The sequence below is a fragment of the Limulus polyphemus genome, unplaced genomic scaffold (genome assembly GCF_000517525.1).
Source record: "Limulus polyphemus unplaced genomic scaffold, Limulus_polyphemus-2.1.2 Scaffold8065, whole genome shotgun sequence".
NCBI lineage: Eukaryota > Metazoa > Arthropoda > Merostomata > Xiphosura > Limulidae > Limulus > Limulus polyphemus.
Genome location: NW_013673675.1, coordinates 11,107 through 29,282, shown reverse-complemented (window position 1 = coordinate 29,282; position 18,176 = coordinate 11,107). Strand labels below are relative to the sequence as shown.

The window sequence follows — 18,176 nt, the reverse complement described above, 5'->3', positions numbered from 1 at the left end:
GTTTAGTATCTGGTGTACTACAGCCTTGATCAGAGTAGCTGAAGTACAGTCAGTCTTAGACGGATGTTTAGTATCTGGTGTACTACAGCCTTGATCAGAGTAGCTGAAGTACAGTCAGTCTTAGACGGATGTTTAGTATCTTTATTTAGCTTTGTAGTCTCATACCGAACATCGGTAGTGCATTATCCTGGATTTAGTGCAACTTTTACTATATTGATGCCATTGGTAACCATGGTGTTAGTGTGGCTGGCGATGTTATGTCAAAGGTTACCCCAGTACGTTCTCATGGTGTTAATGTAGCTGGTGACATTATGTCAAAGGTCACCTCAGTACGTTCTCATGGTGTTAATGTAGCTGGTGACATTATGTCAAAGGTTACCTCAGTACGTTCTCATGGTGTTAATGTAGCTGGTGACATTATGTCAAAGGTTACCCCAGTACATTCTCATGGTGTTAGTGTGGCTGGCGATGTTATGTCAAAGGTTACCCCAGTACGTTCTCATGGTGTTAATGTGGCTGGTGACGTTATGTCAAAGGTTACCCCAGTACCTTCTCATGGTGTTAATGTAGCTGGTGACATTATGTCAAAGGTTACCTCAGTACGTTCTCATGGTGTTAATGTAGCTGGTGACATTATGTCAAAGGTTACCCCAGTACGTTCTCATGGTGTTAATGTAGCTGGTGACATTATGTCAAAGGTTACCTCAGTACGTTCTCATGGTGTTAATGTAGCTGGTGACATTATGTCAAAGGTTACCTCAATGTCTTCTCGCTTTGTATAATTTAATAAGAACAGCTTATTGTACAATTCCATTCAGCCTCTTTTAGTCTCTCACGACTTCGTTTCGTTTGGTTAATCCCAAAATTACACAATGACTATCTGTGTCGTGCCCACCACAGGTATCAAAATCCGACTTATAGCGTTATAAGCTGGTGAAGAATTTATGCATGAGTTTATAAACATCAGTCTAATTCATATGTTAACTGCTAGAGACTTTATTCTCACTTTTATAAAGATAAAATCCCCAAATTAATAGCTGTCTATCGGTTTATCTGTCCTAGAAAGATTACATTGACTCCACTGCCCGCTGTTTACGTCAAAGATTTAGTGGACACTAATCGCTTATTTGCGGATCGCGGGTTCGAATCCCTGTCATTTTTCAGCTGTGGGGACATTATAAAGTTACGGTCAATCCCACTATTCGTTGGCAAAAGAGTTGGCAGTTAGTGGTGTTGACTAGTTTCCTTTCCTCTAGTATATCACTGCTAGATAGGTCAGGGACGGCTAGCTCAAATAGGCCTCGTGTAGCTTTGCGCAAATTCAAAACAAACCAAACAAACTCATCGCTTAGTTTTAGTAACAGCTTACGAGTCCTAACAAAATGGTTATGATATTCTCGTTAAATAAAATATCTATAACTTTTTAAGATTCTTTTATCAACTTCTAATGAAAGAATATGTTGCCATAGAAACAATACGCCTAACTATTAATGTTAAAAGTTATTCAATTAACTTTTTAGTCAGATGTTTAACTTATCTAGGGTAAACAGATTTCAAAAGTTAAAAACTGGGATTTTTTTGCCATACAGATTGCAAAACAATTTAAATTACAATCTCGTGATCATTGCATGGCGTTTTAAAACCATAGACAAATTTTTTTAAAGCTTATCTACTTTAAAAAATGAAATATAAGCGCATCAAAGTTTCCTTCAACCTACTCAAAATATAAAATATTATTTTATTTTTTTAATGGCTGGGTAGGTCTTAAAATCTCATTTCCTGCGATTGGTTTGAAAAGTCGATTACACAGTACATGTGACCAATCTCTGTCAATTGATTCGTCAAGTAAAATTTAAAGGAGGTGTATATGACGACAAATCATGCATACAAAGTTCAAGGAGAAGTATAGAGAAACTGGAACATTTGAATACTTTTACTGTTTCTGATCGAAACAGAAAAATAAGGCTAAAAATTGGGACGATCCTAGTTTTACTGAAATGTCTGCTAGCCCTAAACATGCCAACACTTTGTATTTCTTTTGCAACTCCTGGACAGTAATAAATTTGCCTAGAGGATGCACATGACCTTCTGGAATGATTGATTTAGTCTTTTACCTTTTTTTTTATTTCTGAGGTGCGACATGTTTACATCAAACTCTTGAAATGTACTCTAAATTATTTTATCTTATCGTAAAAATGACGGGAGTTCACATTTTCTTCAGTGACGGGCTCTACACCTTAGTGTCTTTCTACTGATTTCGGCCATTATTTTTAGTGATTTTGCGAAAGAGTAAAATATGCATGTTTACAAAATGCTGGGAACACTTCCTGACAGATGGCTTGTTCTTTCACCAGATTTATTTCTGTGTCTCTTTCTACCCCCTCCCCACCTGCCCAGCAAATGTTCGTGCCAAATCCCCCCCCCCTTCTCTTTTACTTCCTCAGCCAAGCCAGTCAGTCTTTGTGTTATTCACCATGAGTCATAAGGCTACGCTTGTCTGGTTGGCGCCTTGATATGTCTCTTTGTTAAATTTTCCTCAGATAAAACGTAGCGAAGTTGTAGAACAGATTGATAGGAAACCAGTTGCTTTGTTTACAGTGAGATCGGGCTGCAGTAGGTAATAAATCTATATCGAAAGTGGCCTAATTTATCTCAATACCATGACTTACGAATGTTTATGTTTTTATAAAGTTGAAATAACAGAAAATCAAGGTAAGTCCTTCTCTTCTTTAGATCTGACAAAAAGAAATAATATTATTTGATAAAATCGTTTGTCACTAAGAAATAGCATAGCTTGAAACATTTATTGAATAAATCTTCTTTTCGTTTCCTTCACTTTTTTATTAATTTATTATGCTAAAGTAGTATTTTTAACTTTATTTCTGCAATCCAATTTTTCTTTTATCGGATTAGCCTGTCGTGTTTTCGATAGACTTATTATTAAATACTGCTTGTTATCTCTGTTGGTATGTGATAAAAAGAAATTTCCTAGGGCTTAAAAAATCAATTAATTATATTGTATTAGCTGATTGCAATAATTTTAATAAATCAAGTTGTGTTTGGTCATTGAAGCTTAAAAAATAAACGTACATCCTTGTGCACTTGAAACTTATAATAATATCAGCTGGATTTAGAATGCAGTGTTAAAGAATGTAATGGGCCCAATACTAATGTCTAATGACAAGTAAATCAATTGTAATCTTGTTTCGCCTGCATGAAAAAAGGCGTTCACATTAAAACATTTGTTGTTGATTTAAATAGTTGTAATAATTACGTTTATTGACCGTCTAATCCACAAGCCTTAATCGTTAGACAAGCCCGTAACAAGCGTAATCAAGTACTTTATAAATAGATAAATATTTAATTTAGGCCTAATTTTAGTTTTCAGTAATAAAATATAACTAGAATTAGTATAACAAAAAAGCACATAATTCAGCTGCTGATGCCCCTGTAAATGCTACTTCTTCGTAAACAAGTACTGTAATAAGGTGGAAGTAATTAAAGAGGGGGCAACAATCAGGTTTTAACTATAGTAGTAAAAGACAGCTTAATATTTGGAAGTGTCAGTTATTTTACAGAAATAAGGATTTCCTTGTAAAACTACTCACATTTGTCAAATTTTAACTTAATTTCCTAAAATTTTTCATATCATTTTGAAGCAGCTAACTACTGATATAGATGTCGCTACAAAACATAAGACCGTTTACGTGAAAAAAAAAACTATATTTTTAATTCTATTGAAAAATGCGAACATTAGGCTTCAGTATTATCGAGTTAAAAACAAGCACGGGCACAACAATATATCTTCTGGTTGGATCAAGTTCACGGGTCCCAGAGCTTCCCCCACTGTCTCTTGCCCCCTCACAATAAGTTAACAACAGTGGCTAAAGTTTTCAATGTAAATAGAAGAAGCCCATGAAGAATAAACATAAGCTGAGAGCTGTGTTAAACGAATTTATTTTACAAGTTTTAGAATCACTGTGTCGTATCATAAATCGAACATTTACAGATTTTAACGTTATTAATCGTTAGCGAAACGGAATCCCGGAGATAGTTACATGTGTTGAGGTGGACTTCAACTATCGTCCAAAGATATAATAATAAACTATATAGATAAAAACTTGACAGATAGGTGTCGTTTTCTTCACTGCTCAACCAAAGAAGTTTTATAGTATTTTTAGCACTGATTTGGTTGACAAATGTTCAACTGTTAACCCTTTTTTCTTACACCGAAACTACAAGTGAATGCATCGTAGTCTGGCACACTAAGAACGTGCTTATGACCTTCCTGTTCTAACGATCTTCAAGTGCTAAAGTTTGTGAAACCTTTGGTTTGCAGAATGTTTGAAATTGAGTAAGATTAATGTAGAGGTCTACGATAAACTTGAAGTTAATATTAATTTCGCACAAATGTATATAAATCAGGCACTAATGAAACCGAGTTTGCAAATGCAATCAGTACACAAATGGTGTGCTGAAACCGAAGCTACAAGTGCAAGCAATACCAAGAAGGTGTGCTGAAACCTAGGCTACAAGTGCAAGCAATACCAAGAAGGTGTGGTGAAACTGATGCTGTAAATGTAAACAATACTAAGTAGGTGTGCTGAAACTGATGCTGTAAATGTAAACAATACTAAGTAGGTGTGCTGAAACTGAGGCTGTAAATGTAAACAATACAAGGAAGGTGTACTGAAACCGAGGCTACAAGTGCAAGCAATACCAAAAAGGTGTGGTGAAACTGATGCTGTAAATGTAAACAATACAAGGAAGGTGTGCTGAAACCGAGGCTACAAATATAAACAATACTAAGTAGGTGTGCTGAAACTGAGGCTGTGAATGTAAACAATGCAAGGAAGGTGTGCTAGAACCGAGGTTGTAAATGTAAACAATACTAAGTAGGTGTGCTGAAACTGAGGCTGTAAATGTAAACAATGCAAGGAAGGTGTGCTAAAAACCGAGGTTGCAAATGTAAACAATATACAAATGATGTGCTGAACTCGAGGCTGCAAATGAAAACAATATAAAGAAGGCGTATTGAAACCGAGACTTCATGGCAACCATATGTACTTTTACTCGAGAAGTTGAACTGTTGCTGTTTCTCTACCTGTAAAGTTGTTTACACATTTATTTTTAAAGTAATTTAACTAAAGATTATATAAGACATTTTTATAGTATTTTAAAAACTTCGCTTTTATGCCGCTGTTTGTTGAACAGCAATTGTACAGAAATGCTAAGTTTGTTTTTAGGTTATGTTAACTTTCAAATTAATTGTTTTGTGATACACATATTGTGCCATAGTCAGTAATTTTAGCCCCTCAGTGGCTCAATGGTAAACATGAAAACTTATAACGTTAAAAATGGGCTTCGATATGCATGGTGGGCAAATATAGCCCACTGTGTAACTTTGTGCCAAACAATAAACAATGTTAAACAATAAATATGTTTTTCCTGCTATAGCATTCAGTGCAAGGAGCTGACAAAAAAAAAGGGGGGGTGAATGACGTATCAACATAACTAGTGTAGCGATCTCAATATTTGGGATTTGACGAAACTACTGTTGGTTTTCTAATATTTCACCGACTTTCGTCGACTGGGCCGACAATACTGCTGGTTATCTCAGTGGTAGATTCCATTAAAACGTTTAAAAATTGTAAAGTTTTGTGTTAAACTACTTAATTATTTTTACATTCGAATTCGGTAGCTTATAACACCTTTATTTAAACGAAATAAAACTGTATAAACTTAGATTAGGTTAACTCGAATATCTCAGCGCCCTCTATCTTACTTCGATCGATTTGCAAGGTTAATGTACGATCGGAGATAAACGGAATTATGACGACTGAATTATCCGAGTTAAGGTCAGACCGAGGTAATCGGGAATCTCTCAGACTTTCAGAAAGTACAACGGAAAAATCCGAACGATTTTCCCTTTGACAGCTGAATGTGATAAACCTAAAGTATTGCACTCATTTTAATTTAAACAAATCACAAAATATATCTGAAATAATAATTTCGGCAACTTACAAAACATTTTGATATAAAAAACTATAGGTTTTTAGTTAATATTAGCTTTCAGTCAGAAGAAGGAAGAGTGAAACTAAAAACCAACCTGATAATCTGTTGTATTTTTTTTTTTTGTATATTTTAACTAATTGTTGTTGCCCATACTGGTCTTACGTTATAAGTTATAGACGTATATTTCTTGAAAAATTATAGGCCTAACGTTGGCAAAGTAATCTACATAATTTAGGTCACGTTAGGTGAGGTTAAGCTAATGTTTTGTTTCCATTCGTGGTTGGCCTAACTAAATGAATAACACACGTTTCAGAATTTTATTGAGGGCTACTAGTGTAATTAATTGTAGAATTTGATAGTGATACGACCACCAGACGTATATTTTCGTAATATGTAGGCCTACTCCTAAAACAGAGCCTAACCCCTCTTTCCCATCAATATTGCCTGGTGGCTAAGGTACATGACTTGCAACCTGGGGCTCCCGAGTACGAACACCATTACTAAACATGCTCGCTCTTTCAGCGGTGGAACGCTATAATGTCACGGTCAATCCCACTCTTCGATAGTAAAAGAGTAAACCAAGAGTTGGCGGTGGGTGCTGTTGACTAGCTGCCTTCCCTCTAGCCTATCATTTCTAAATTAGGGATGGCTTGCGCAGACAGACCTCGAGTAGCTTTGCGCGAAATAAAAACAACAACAAAAAACATCAGTATATTTGTCCATTTCAATTATCAGAGCATGAAATTTTTTCGACACTTGTCATTGGCCAATTTCGTTGTTTCATTTACTACAATCAGTGAGCAAGGCATTCCATGTAACATTGGAATGTGGCTATAGTTGGTTGTTGGTTTTAGAGTAAAGTCACATTTGGCTGCTGTTTCCACCATGGGGAACCGAACCCCGGATTTAAGCGTTGTAAGTCTGTAAACTTTCCGCTGTCCAACCTGGGGATGGAATGTGGCTATACGAAGTTTAGACTTAAAAATATAGTCATTCAGTCACATTTTAAAACAATTATTCTTTTTCTCTGTTGTTAAACATGGAAAAATCTTGTAATTTCCTGTTTCGTAAAACTAGTTCTAAATATGCATTTTTCTGATGTAAAGTTGTAAGTAAGTACGATATTGTTAATTTAGATATATTTAATATCCTGTCTAATCTTTATAACTGAATATTAAGTCATGATCAACTGCACTTTCTTATATAATTAAAACATAACTATTAAACATTTTATAGGTGGATTTATTAAATTTGTCAATATGCTCAAAGGGTGTCAAACACAATCAAACTTAACTTTGGTACAAAAAGAAGTAATTAAACGTATTTACAGGTAATAATTTATTGTAATAAGTTTAAGAAATTGGCCAGTGACACATGTCAAATATAAATTCCGTGCTCTGTTGGTTGGGATCGGCAAAAACGCTTCCCGTTGCTAGAGGGACATTTTCTTTGAATATATGCAAGGCCCTCTAGTGTTATGAGTTAAATGCTAAAAACAAAGTAGTAGTATATAAATTGTGGGTGAATATTAGACACATTCACACACCACCATTATTTTGAAGCTTGCTCTTACAAGTTCAGGTAAAAAGTATGTAATGTTATTTATAAATTTACCTCACTGAAGGAATGAAGTAATAGTTTATCTTGTGGAATTTAATTAAAAACTATTTAATCTTTAAGACGATCGTGTTTTTTTTTTTTCGTTCCCTCGCTCTGGATTTGATCACAAACATCATTAGTCCATAGTAGTCTACTCAGTTTTTACACAATCTATACCTACATACTTAAAATAAATAGTTATTCGTCGTTCAAGGCTGTCCTTGTACACCCCTCAAGAAAGGTAAAATCTTGAACTCGCCCTCTATATTTTCATGAAATAAGTGATTTCACTCTTAAACTCTTGTAAATCAATCTTATTCCATAAACCAATCACCTTGTTTAAAAAACAGCATTGTCTTAAATTGAACTTAGACTGCCTTTTAGAAATCTTCAACTTCTTACCTCTATTTATAGTGCCTTAGAAATAATCTACACTAATCGATTATGTCACTTTAATTGACGTTGAATCTTTTCGTATTTGTTTGAAATATCCCAGTAGTGTATTTGATAGATTGACATAAGGAAACGTTACTAACATAAAGAAATCATAGGCTTTTATTTTTTCAATCCCCCCTCCTTCCATGAATAACCTTGTAAACTTAAGTAAGATCGCTTCCCACTTATCCGTCTTTTCTCAAGATAAAACAAATAAAGTGGTCTAAATCAATCCCCCTAAAGTAACCTTTCCTTCCTTAGTTTCATCCTTGTAGCCCTCCTCCGAACTCTTTTCAATAAGTCAATATCCTTTCTTTGATAAGAAGATCGAAACTGTACATAGTATTCCAAGTGAGGCCTAACGGTAGAGATATTTCTGTTTTTACTTGTAAACAATATATTTACAAATATGCTCATAAAATTCTAATTATTTAACAGCTAGTAAGAGAGTACTATGCAAATATTCTTTTATTCTTTCATACTATTGAGTTTGATCCAAATTATTATAGCCCTAATGCAATACTTTGCACTTCCTTTTAAGGCATTGCATAAAAAAATTGATCCAAGTCATCCACAATAAAGCTAGAAAGTCTCAAGAGTTGAATGTTATCATGTAAATTTACCAGTTTAATAATTATTTCCATATCAGTATTATTAATGTAACCAAGAAAAAGCAAAAATCCAGCATTATAATTATGTTTTTATTGAACTTGGAGTCTTAATGTAATTGCAACAGTAACAATATTTTCTAAATCTTTATAAGTATATTGAATTATAAAAAAAAAAATCTGTGATAATTTGCTCCAAGAGACAAAATATGCTATATTAACGCTGTATAATGTTATTTTAGAAAACTAACCGAATAAAAATGTAACAAGTTTATATAGGTTCTGTTCCTATTAATAGGCTTTAGTGGGATGCTAATACTTGTACTAAATGGTCTTTGCTATTTTAACGAGATTTATTTGTACCCTAGCATTGATCTATCTTACGCATATATACGTAGTAAAGACGGTTTCGATCTCCTTAGATCATCATCAGGTTAACCTAAGGAGGTCTAAACGTTGTTACTTGTTTTATGTTTTTAAATAGAAGTTTTAATACCCATATTAGTAGTCTCTAGTGTATATATATTTACGTCAAGTGGGTTTTTGTCATCGCAAACTATCTTACGCGTGTTTTTCTAGCGTATTTGATCACGTGCTTATGACGTTTAACCAATCAGAACTTTTTACAAATAATATATGTACACATAGTACAATGGTATATAATAATAACATTTACATTGTTTTTGTTTGAAAGACAACATAAGTAACATGAAAACTGGGACAGTATAATTTCTCGCCACAGTAACTGAAAATGGCGCAGCGAGGAAATAATCTGCTTGTACATAACTTGTTTATTATTGCACAAGATCGTTCTGAGTTGGAGATATAACTGTGATATGGGTCCCGTATGTAGTGACGTTGACGATTAACGTTCGTTGACTTGTGTTTCTAGGCATGCTTATATACATCAAGTGCTAAAAATCTCAACGCATAAGGAATTACTTCATAAGTACACGACAAAGAAAAAAACTGAATCGAAAACAAGAAAAAATATTTATTTTGATAGCCACGACACAAAGGACTACTCCAAGTTGTAGCTGCTAAAATTGGCGCGCGATTTTATCAAAGCGACACTCTTGATATTGGTATGTAACGGAGCCAACGATTCGTCAAGGTGACTAACCGCTTATTTGTCTGTTGTTTCATGAACATTGTTGTGACGCGTTTTACGTGATACTGTTAGTTTTTTAAGGAATTGCTTGTACATTAGTATTCTGCGGTGATCAAAACTTAAAAAAACATAAAGTTATGATATGAAAGGAATCAAGTAAAATTTAAATATTTTGGAAATTGAGTGCTAAACATTGGCATAAACAGATATTGATGTTGAAAAGTGGCGTCGATGAAGGTAGGTTGAAAATTCGTTGTTTTTCATCGTTGAAGAACTTCCAAGTTCAAGAAGTGCGTATTACCTTTCTGGTTTCATGGGTGTATTTTAACTTTGAATACGGTTAAAAGTTTGTACTTTTATTTTTATTCCACTTCGTAAAATTGTATTAGAATTTTACTTCAACTTTAATTTTTACTAGATAAATAAACTAACTCTTTTGTCAGAATGGTTTCTGTGTATGCCATATAATATATGATATAAAATAAATTATAATATATTTAGTCTCCCTAACGTCTAACTACAGTACGTAGCATTCCCTGATCGGAAGTTGCATTAAATACTTGATAAAAACTTAGTTATGAACTTACAGAAGTGGCCTTAACTAATTGTAACTCCTTTCTTTAATCTAAACGAGCTGAATTACTTTGTTTGAAGACCTGCAGCTTGTTTTGTGCAAATGATTGTGGTGTTTTCTCTCTGCCTCTTTTTGTTTCTTTTCTTTTTAGTAATGGATATAAAGTTTTCTCAGGTGTACAACAAATATAAAATTACTTGTTGAAGTTTAAAAAAGTAAACACCCCATCCCACATAGCTAATATCACTATCAGTGTTTTCATGATTCTGGAATTATACTTTTTTTACGTTTTTATTATAATTTTTTTTATATGTTTTTATAAGCAGTACTGGAAATAATTGTGGAAACTGAATAAAATCCAAATATGATATTGCCTCAATATGAAGTTTTCTGTAAAAGATTTCATTCTAAGTATTCCAAAACATTACCAAGTAAATCCTTTTAAATAAAGTATTTTTCATGTTTCTAGAATTTTTTGAATTGTTTTAATTATTTCTGATTCTTTTATAATGTTATAAATTTCTTTGTTATATATTCTATATATTTTTCATATGTATATGATTTTTATATTTTGAAATATTTGTTAGGTATAGAATACTTTTATTTCCAAGTTTTTTCCTATGGATTTAAGATTTTTCTTACTTCCTTTGTAGGCTCCTTTTAGAAATACAGCAACGAGCACTGCTCAGTCAGAATCCAAAATGGCATCTCCTACCATTTCTCTGTCAGATCCAACAACATGTACTTCATCAGTCACGTCTGATCTTAGCCAGGATGAAATCTTCACCAAATGTTCCATCTGCCAGGACACTTATACCATTCCTAAAGTATTACCATGTCTTCATACATTTTGTCAACCTTGTCTTGAGAAGATACAAGAATCTCCAGGAAAGATTAAATGCCCACAGTGTCAAGAAGAGTGCCTATTGACAGATGGTTTAGCAGGTCTTTTGTCAAATTATGCAGTAAGTAATATTTTGGAGGCAAATGCATTGCAAGGAACTACCCTATGCTGTACTGGCTGTAAAACTAAAGAAAGCAATGTAGTGGCTCGCTGTATTGATTGTGCCAATTTCTTGTGTTCAAACTGTGTGATGGCACATCAGTTTATGCACTGCTTTGAAGGACACAGAGTTCTCACGATGGGAGAGTTTCAAAATAATAAAGACGATATCAAACCCAAGAAACCTATCTTTTGCTCGCACCACAAACTCAAGGCATTGGAGTTCTTCTGCCAGACCTGTAATGTTGTGATATGTAGTGACTGCACAATCGTGGAACATCCCCAGGGGATGCATAACATAGACCATTTGGAAGATATTGAATACAAGCATATTGAATATATGAATTGTTTGATTGAGGATTCCAAGGAGAAACAAACAGATCTACAGAATCGTTTAAAAACAGTTGAGCACTCTACTAGTAACATTCATGTACAATATGAAAAACTACAGAATGAAATAAAGGACACCCACCAGTTTTACTATGTGGCCGTAGAAGAAAGAAAACAAGAAATTTTGAAAGAATTAGATGATGTCTTCAACTCAAAAATGGTTTCTCTTTCAATGCTTGGACAGAAACTTCGTGATAACGTTAATAAGACCCTTGAAATATGTGACTTCATGGAAAAACTCTTGAAGTTTTCCAGTAACACAGAAATACTTCTTTTTAAGCATTTATTGACTTCACAATTTCAGAAAATTGTTGAATTTAATCCAGTTGTTGGTTTGGATGCATCTGAGCTTGAATTTGTATCTAATTATCAGGCTATCCAAATAGGGGTGCGGAACACCTTTGGCTATCTTCAGCATAATTCAGGAATGCAAGTCCAGCCACAGTCTATTACTAGGTCAAATGGTGTAATTGGATCAGAACGATCCTCTCAAAATGGAAACATGCTTGAGCCAAACATAATTGCCAAAAGATTTAATTCTGCTAACTGTTTCAGTCCTTTTCTGACTAATCTGGGAGATTACATGAAGTGGTCAAGTATCCCTTCTGACATCTTTCACAATGGTACTGACTCCCCTTCCATTTCCAATGATCCTGTTTTTGACTTGTCATCCAAATTGGTTAATTCAAATATGTTTCCTTTAAAATCCCAAATGAAGCGTCAGAAGATGATTTACCATTGTAAGTTTGGGGAGTTTGGAGTAATGGAGGGTCAGTTTACAGAACCAAGTGGTGTAGCTGTGAATGCTCAGAGTGATATCATAGTAGCCGACACCAATAACCACAGGATCCAGATCTTTGACAAGGAAGGTCGGTTCAAGTTTCAGTTCGGAGAATGTGGGAAACGAGATGGACAATTGTTATATCCCAATAGAGTTGCCGTTGTAAAGGTTTCTGGTGATATTATTGTTACCGAGAGAAGCCCAACACATCAGATCCAGATATACAACCAGTATGGACAGTTTGTCCGCAAGTTTGGAGCCAACATCCTCCAACATCCAAGAGGTGTGACTGTTGACAATAAAGGTCGTATTATCGTGGTGGAATGCAAGGTGATGCGTGTTATCATTTTTGATCTTTTGGGCAATGTTCATCACAAGTTTGGATGTTCCAAACACCTGGAGTTTCCCAATGGAGTTGTTGTTAACAACAAGCAGGAAGTATTCATCAGTGATAACAGAGCTCACTGTGTGAAAGTGTTTAGCTATGAAGGAGTGTTCTTGTGGCAGATTGGTGGAGAAGGAATAACCAACTATCCCATTGGTGTGTGCATCAGTCCTCTTGAAGAAATTGTGGTGGCTGATAATCACAATAATTTCAACATTACAATATTTACACAAGATGGACAGTTGGTCAATGCTCTGGAAAGCAAGGTGAAGCATGCCCAGTGTTTTGATGTTGCTGTTATAGATAATGGTTCTGTTGTATTAGCAAGCAAGGACTATCGGCTCTATATTTATCGTTTCTCCTAAACACAAGGAATTGGCATGTAATGGAGGCTGACTGTTCTCAAGAATATTGGTTGGAAGGTTTAGCTTGGTTCTCACATAGTGATATTTGTTTTATCTACCAGTAGGTATTGTCTGTAAATAAACTACTTTCTCTTTAAAATGTTTTCCCCACAGAAGATGAACTTACAGCTTTTTGATCACAGATTATTTTTTTGAAAGAACTATATTCACAAATTTATAAAATTTTGTTGTTGCATTTAAATTGTTGGATATCCGGTTGTTGAAGAACCTTGATATTCTCATGGTTCTGTTTTTTTTTTTCTGTTTCTGATGTCCCTAGTCAACAACTTGCACGGGAAGACTGCTGCTGGTATATTCCTGTGTCAAGTCATTAAGAGTCATTAATATCATTTGTTAATTTCCTTACAGGTTTATATTATTTATTGTAAACTAACCTTTTAAATCATGAAATTGCTAAGTTTGCTTGCAAGAGGCTGTGAACTTGATTGGTGGGGCCACATGTTAAAAACTTTTCTCTGAATGTTCTTAATGTCCAGTTCATTCAGGAACACTCAAGTGCAGCTAAAGTGAATATTTTTTTGAAATGGAAGTTGTGATTTTGTTTATGAACAGGTCCTGTAGCCAGGTGAAACTGGAGTATTAATGATTTTGATTTTGTGCCAATTCTGTTAATTATTAATGTTGAAAGCTGTGTGTTTTATCTTATTTATTCTGTTTAAAATGCTGCATTGTTACAATAGTTATTCTACTTAAATTAATTCCTGATTCCAGGTATTTAAAATAATGAATTATGCATCCAGAGTGTACTAGTCACATTCCTATCTGTCTCAATGACTTCTTGTCATTCTTAACTGTGTTGGAAAAATCTTTAACAGGACTCATCTTTTTCCTAACCATATGAACAGCTCTTTACAGTATGTAAATTTTTTCATATGAATGGATAATTTTTTTAGGGAGAAAAACTATTTTTATAAGTTTTCCTTCTCTGTCTCTGTGATTATTCTTGTGACTCAAATTCTCTGTATATTAGTGTACATTTCTCTTGAATAATTTAAGATTAAAAATTTAAACTTTGCAAAACTTGCAGGCTCATCATTTACCATTTTGCAGGGTATATTTAATGAGTAGAATATTAAATTCAAATAAGGACAATCTCTTGAATGGATCATTAATTTGTTTTTTGTTTTATCTTAATGTATTTACAAACAGCTTCTATACTAAAAGTTATTTAAAAGATTTGTGTGAATAAATCTTAATGCTTGCTAAATTAAATTTGAGCAACATATGTGTAGCATGTTTCTCACATTCCTGTTAAGTGTAAAACAACTTGAATGAAAATTCAGTATTTTGCTGACTAAGAGTGTTTGAATTTTTTATAAATTGCCAAACAATTCAGGATCTTTTACATTTAATCTGAAAAATATTATTTAATAGCAATGATAATAAAAAAGTTTTCTCAAAGATTTGATCTAGCCTTGCTTAGAACCTTATGTTATTGAATGTCAGGAAATGAGGCATTCACATACATTTCATAGGATAGTCAATTTAAAATTATTCACAAAATGATTAAAAAATTCCCTTTAAAAATACTTATTTATTCATGTTATTTGTTCCTTTAAATCACTTCCTCTGAAAAGTTGTATTACCAAGTGTGATTTAAACGGGACATGCTGATGCCGAAGTGGGATAGAATCATGGCGTTGAAGATGAAAAGATTACAAGTGTTTATTATGATCTTGTGACTATGGTGATCTGTTTGTTGAACTTTTTTTGTTTAAAAATATGCGATTATTCTGAGCATACCAAGATAGTGCTCAATTCTAGGGTGAGAAAAATAGTTGTGAGTTATTTATAATGTTACAAAAGTTTCTTGTTGAAAAAACTGAGAAAAGCAATCTTAAAGTGAACTATATATTTTTAATTGTCTTTTTACCTGTTAGTATATCTGTAACAGTTTAAAACAAGTGTATCTTCTCTCCAGTGAGATTCTAGCTTTTGTAGTAAACCAATTTATTTTGCAATACATTTACACCAAATTCGTGTGAACTTTTAATCTGTAAAAATAGTTAACATGTTTTTAGTAGCTTTGTTCAATGTGATTCCATTTACTACTGTTTTATTAAATTGCTCTGTTTTATAATGATAATTTGAAATTGATTATTTATGTGTTGAAACAACTGACAGATATATTCCTTGTTCTTCTGTGTGGAAGGTGAAGTGTGTTTGTTTTAAATCTATTAATTTTTGAAAAATTTGCTTTTAGTAATAACTTATTTCACTTAATTTTTATCTGCACAATGGCATAATGTTCTCATTATTTACATTTGAGATTTTCTTCACATTATCCCACAAGGAAATAACTTGAATGGTAATGCATTTTGTATTTATATCTTGGAGAAACTCCTTTTGTGGAAGCCGTTTGTTTATTTTTACTTTCAATAAAAATTATTACAAAACTTTTTTATTATTGTTTTTAATTTATTTTATTTTGAATAAAGATTTGTCCATGTAATAAAATTAATTTCTAAACATTTCAAATGAACTTGAATATTTTATGATCTAACTAAGTAAAAAATGACTGGCCATTGCCAGACTGTAGTACATTATATTGGAGTTCAAGTTACTAATAGCATTCCCCTCTGTTTTTTGTTTTTTTTTACTTGTACCAAAATGTTTGCCAAAGAAAGGAAAGATAACTACTAAGAATGCTTTGTCTTTATTGGTATTTTTCTGAAAAAAAAATCTCTGGCTTCCACATGTATTTAAATAAGGTGCTTTTCAACAATGGGACCTGGATCAGCATCTCTTAGCTGGTATTTTGCTATTTGAAACAAAAGTCTGAATGGTGTATTCCAGCTGCTACTCCATTAGTTCTGTGTCAGTTTGTTCAACTTTGATATTTGCAGTGAAGGGTTGTTTCTACTTACTCCTGCTAATACAATGAGAATTTTATTGACATATCTGGGGAGTAATAATTCTGTTTTGAGGTGAATTACAGTTTTAATAATGACACTTCTAGTTAGCAATTTGTGTCAGGTCAGACTAATGGTCCAAACCACAATGTACTTTCATCAGTATTTATTTATTTTTTTAATCTAAAGTGTAGTATCAAATCTGCTTTTACTCAGAAGTTCCCTGAATATATTGTAAAACTTAAATGCTGCAAATTTTTATTTCCTTGAGTGTTTTTAGTGATAAGGTGTTGCTTGAATGTATTAGTACTACGTTGAATAAAGTATTTTTGTTTCCAATTCTTGGTGGTGTTTCCTACCATTTATTGCACAAATAAAAAAAAAAGTAGGAGTATTCTTAAGTGATATGTATAATTTCATAAGTATAATCTTTTTTTGTAATTTATAATTTTAAAATTTTCTTTTTATTTTCATTATGTCACTTTTTTTTTGGATATCTTGTACTTGTATACTTTTCCAAGAATGTAGCCACTGTGTGTTTGTAGGTCAGAATTTGTCTCGAATGTTGTTAGTATCATAAGTGTTATCCTAGTGAGTATGTGATATTAACGGAGGATGTAATAGTTACACAACTACATCATTCATGGATTCTTCATTGAAGCTGCACATTTTAGTAAGGAAAATAACAATTTGAAAAGTGAAATAAATAGCATAAAATGTGTAGAATTAGATTTAAGTTTGAAGAATGAGACCTAATAAAATGAAAATAAATCTTTATTTGCAACAAAAACGAGTGGATAAAATACAAACTGACACAGAGATCTATTCTAGCAAAGTAAGATTTGGTATATTATGTTGGAGTTCTCAAGGAAACCTGAATAAGACAGACTGTATAACTATATACAAAACACAATAGCGTCAGAGCACACAAGTTATGTCATTGGCTATTCTCCCAGAAAAAAAAAAAGAAGCATAATTCCTGGTGTCACGAAACCTGCCTCCTAGTTGAAGCTCTAGAAAAAGTACACAGTTGAATAACCTATAACAATGAGTAACCAGAAAAATCTGTCGTTAAACCTGTATGAATGAAACAATATGAAAGTTTTAATGAACAATAAATGTTCACCTGTCTACATATACAAAAAGAAAAGAAACGTATGCATCACAATACGTTTGTCTTCAAGCTGACTTCTAAGATGCAATTATTAAAACAAAAAATAATGATGTACTGGTTACGTGTCTGTTGTGGCTTGCATTGTCATAGTAAAACACCTAGACATGCAAATGTTAATATTGCATTAGGTAACTTGATCTGATCGGAAGTTAATATCAATTAAACAATCCCAACACATAGTCAAACACAGAACCCTTTAACAAGAACCGAAATAACTGTGAATACCATTACATAATACAATACAAAACCCTTAAAGATAATTAATTACAATAAATGCCAAAGGCAGTGCAATAAATACATTATCAAATAATAGTGTCTTAGATAAACTTTTCATAATGAGCATCCAACTTAATACATGTACAGAGAAAAAACGCCTATTTAACAAGGAAACGCAACAGTTGTAACAACTTCGAATGTTACATGACAAGATGAAAAACCTTTAGTTGCTGATTAAGAATAATATATTTATCATTTGTGCAAAGAATAGAAACTAAAGAAAAGTATAACTATTAACGTTATCGATAAAGAAGAGTAGTGCTTATATATGATTTCTTGTATACGTAAATAAGAGATCAAACGTTGAAAAAGCTCGTAGTGTGCGACACTCACATTCAGTTGGATGTTACAATATTTACAACAGATTCTTTAGGGTGTCTGTCGACCATTTGTTGGTAGATGTGATCTATTCGGTGATTGCTGTGGTCAGGTACCTTATATTTTTAGTGGTTTCAACATAAACCTGGTGAAGCTTTCATGTTGTCCTAGACTATTGTTACGTCTCCGTTTGTTAATTGATTTTTTCCGTAACTTCGTTCCGAGGAAAT

At 33.1% G+C, this 18,176-nt stretch overlaps 1 protein-coding gene across 4 annotated transcripts in view; it reads left to right on the top strand.

Moving 5' to 3' along the window:
* Positions 1 to 9,528: 9,528 nt before the first annotated feature.
* The window catches only part of LOC106475086 (B-box type zinc finger protein ncl-1-like), a 13,964-nt gene continuing 5,316 nt past the window's right edge, over positions 9,529 to 18,176 (top strand). Inside the window, exons 1-2 of one of the 4 annotated variants that reach the window (XM_022379295.1) lie at positions 9,529 to 9,742; positions 10,996 to 12,805. In XM_022379295.1, coding sequence (XP_022235003.1) covers positions 11,044 to 12,805 — 1,762 coding nt within the window. In that variant the 5' untranslated portion in view covers positions 9,529 to 9,742; positions 10,996 to 11,043. Of the gene's footprint in view, positions 10,006 to 10,995; positions 16,518 to 18,176 lie in introns of those variants that run through there. The other 3 variants (XM_013935780.2, XM_022379293.1, XM_022379294.1) reach the window with 3 other exon arrangements.